Source organism: Teleopsis dalmanni, chromosome 1 (genome assembly GCF_002237135.1).
Source record: "Teleopsis dalmanni isolate 2A chromosome 1, ASM223713v2, whole genome shotgun sequence".
Lineage (NCBI taxonomy): Eukaryota > Metazoa > Arthropoda > Insecta > Diptera > Diopsidae > Teleopsis > Teleopsis dalmanni.
Genome location: NC_051846.1, coordinates 81,034,350 through 81,037,753, shown reverse-complemented (window position 1 = coordinate 81,037,753; position 3,404 = coordinate 81,034,350). Strand labels below are relative to the sequence as shown.

The following is a 3,404-nucleotide window of genomic DNA, read 5'->3' as shown; positions in this document are numbered from 1 at the left end:
TTTTATAACAGCCGCAATATTATTTATATGAGTATACATATTAAAGATTATTCGGAAAGTAACTTCGTTTTTTTGTTTTATGAAAATGAAAAATTATTTTCTTATAGTGAATAAATATTTTACTGAATTATATATAATCATTCTGATCAAATATCTTTTGCCATCTTTTTAATAGTTTCATGATTCCACGCTCATAAAATATTTATTATTTGATTTAGATAAATTTTTTATCTCTTCATTAAATGCAAAAGTTTTACCACTTAAGTAATTTTGTAAAAAATTAAATAATAATTAATCAAGTGGTACCAGAATTATAGAATATGGTGGTAAAAGCAGTCGAAGCTTTTGGCAAGTTAAGAAATTTGTATGGGTTCTCGCACTATTTTGAAATCAAACAAATATTTTCACATGCAAGCCTTGCTAAACCACCTGTCATAATATATCATGATTATGCGGCTTATTTGTGAAGAACACAGTTAAGCCCTCTGTTAGAAAAAACCGAAATTACTTTTCGAATAACCCAATAAATAATAAATAATTAATATATGACATTACGCTATATCTATTATATATATAATATATATTTATATATTATATATTCCATTAATACAAATTTGGATCCATTTCAATACAAAATCCTTTGTAGGACACTTCAGGCTTAATAAACTCATCTAATGTATATTGAAACAAAGGTGACAAGTCTTGGATATCCTGTAAAAAGAAAATAATATCTTTTATATTAAAGTTTTTATATTAAAGTTTGGAAGAAATTTTTTTTAATTCAAATATGTTATAAAAATTGCAAACAATACGAAACGATAATAAGTAATAGTTTTAGGGTATACGTTTTAGAGTTACCATAAATCTACACAGATAAGTAAATACTACTAACCATACATTACATAGAATATAATAACACATCCAATGGGCTTTTACAACAACAACAAATAATAACTGCAGTAGCATTGTATTGATTAGTTTCAGATAATGCATTATTAGAGAATATTATTGAACCTTTAACACTGATTAAATATGTTGAACAACAAGATACAAAAGTCAACTAAACTAAACTTAAGTGATTGATGTCTTGACAATTTTATATGACGGTAATTTAGGTCTTCAACCGATTTTTTGCCATATGCAAAGTTATTGCGTTATTTATAAAAGCACACAATACACTTAACTTGGGGATCTATAGTAATCAGTAATCTACAGTAATATCTACCGTAATCAGTACATATTATTTATAAAATTTTGTGAAATGCAACTACATATTTTGAAATTATTACTACAAATATTTTTTAACCAACCAAATATTGTAGATATTTAGAAATAATGACAATATATGCAAATACATCATCTGACAACAAGAATAATAACAAAATAAGATCATTGCAAATTAATGTAGTTATCGCTCAATCACATTCTGTGAAATATCTGGGAATTCATCTAGATAGAAGGCTTCCGTGGACAAGTCATATTGAAGCCAAAAGATGTCAATTGAATCTTAAATATAAGTACTGACTTCTAAATTGCAACTCTAAACTCAGTCTCAGTCAATTTGGACTTATGTTATGGAACTGTGGTGTTCAGCGTGTAACACAAATATAGAAAAAACCCAGAGAGTACAAAATAAAATTCTCCGACAAGCTACGTGCGCCCTGTGGTATGTCAAAAATAAAAATCTACACAAAGATCTAAATTTACCAACTGTTGAAGTTATTCGCCAATATACACCTAAATTTCGAGAGAGACTCAAGTAGTCGCATCCAAATTCTCATGTTCAACAGTTATCTTCTGCAATTGCACCAAATCGCAGTAAAAGAAAAACCTTGATAAATATATATACCTAGCTCAATAGCATACATGTTAGTTTTTTTAAGATTTGCAAAATTATTGTCAATATACTATATAGATTTAATAACTAAACCGATGAAAGAAAAACCGTCAAAAAAAAAAAAATTAACATTCACCGCATTTTTAATAAAACTTCGATAATTACTGCATTCAATAAAAAATTACTAAAATACAAATGCAATGAAAAAAGTAACAGATACATTTCTTTACTTACATTAAATATACTCTTACATAAAGTTTTTCCTCCAAAATATACTTTTATCGGTTTGTGATTCATTCTGCCATTTATAATACCGTTCAATCTCTGAACAAATTCTTTATTAGTAATTTGGGTCCCATACAAGTTTAACACCTCCAGGGTATTACAACATCTAACAAAATTCAAAATTCCATATTCGGTTTCATACTTGCAATCAACAAAGTGAAATTCTCGTAATTTTCTATTACCTTGAGCAATATTTTCCATATTACTATCTTCCAAATCATCATCAAACAGATAAAGTTTCTCCAAGTTAACCATTTCTCGAAGTGAAGACACAATCGTATTTCTGCCCCAAAAACAATTATTAATATAAACTGCTTTGATTTTGTTTGTGAAATAATCCGCTAACTTTGATAGCAGATATTCAGTGTAGTCTCTAGTATAACAAGACAGTTTTCTTAAATTTATAAAACTTAGTAGAATATCCATAAACATGATTAAATGATGATCATCCATTGTTAATTCTTCTAATTTAGTACATTTTTTCATTTCTCTTAGATTTAAATCCAATGTGGTACTGTAACCATAAAATAAGATTGTTAATTTTTTTAGTTTTGATTTAGAGAAAACTGATGAAAGATGGCTTGTATGCAAGTACTCGCAGCAACTCAAATCTAAGTCCTCTAAATTCGTGAGAGAACCAATATATTTTCCTGTTATACGACTTTCTAAACAAAGTTTAGTTAAATTTGGGAAGCTCTTTGTTATCATCATTGTCACTTCATCCGATTCCCCTCTTTTCTTATGTGAGGTGCTACATGTTAATTCTGTCACTTTGGGATAAACAAACTTTTTTAGCGTTTCAATATTTGATTCACTTAATAAATTGAATTCAGCTTCTTCCAAGTTATGATGTATTTGGGAAAAATAAGAATCAATTTGTGTATCACTAAATTTATCGCATCGAATTGTAGTTTTTTTTGTGTTTCGGCGCCACAATCCTTCTATAATATTTTTAAATCTAATACAAACTGAAGTGTTTGAAATTTGTTCTTCAACGCTGATATATTTAAAAATTTCTTCGAGGCAGTAGTCATTTAAAATTAGTATATCCATATCTACAAATAGAAAAAAAATTACATATATAATGCTTTTATATGTGACCAATTAATTACATATTACAAATTGCGTTTAAATATTATATACCTATATATGTATATTACTCTAATAGTATGTTTCCACTAGCTTCGTTAGACCAGTTAACTTACTTGAAATTGCTTAAATTACTTGAATCTAAAGTAAGTTAACTGGTCTAACGAAGCCAGTGAAAACGTACTATTACCTT

The 3,404-nt window shown here is 27.5% G+C and overlaps 1 protein-coding gene across 1 annotated transcript; it reads right to left on the bottom strand.

Moving 5' to 3' along the window:
* Positions 1-603: 603 nt before the first annotated feature.
* LOC119685862 lies at positions 604-3,175 on the bottom strand. The gene is made up of 2 exons (XM_038100262.1): positions 2,072-3,175; positions 604-711 (listed from the first exon to the last, which is right to left on the bottom strand). Exons 1-2 carry the CDS (start codon positions 3,173-3,175, stop codon positions 604-606), a joined length of 1,212 nt encoding a protein of 403 aa, XP_037956190.1.
* Between the last annotated feature and the right edge of the window lie 229 nt (positions 3,176-3,404).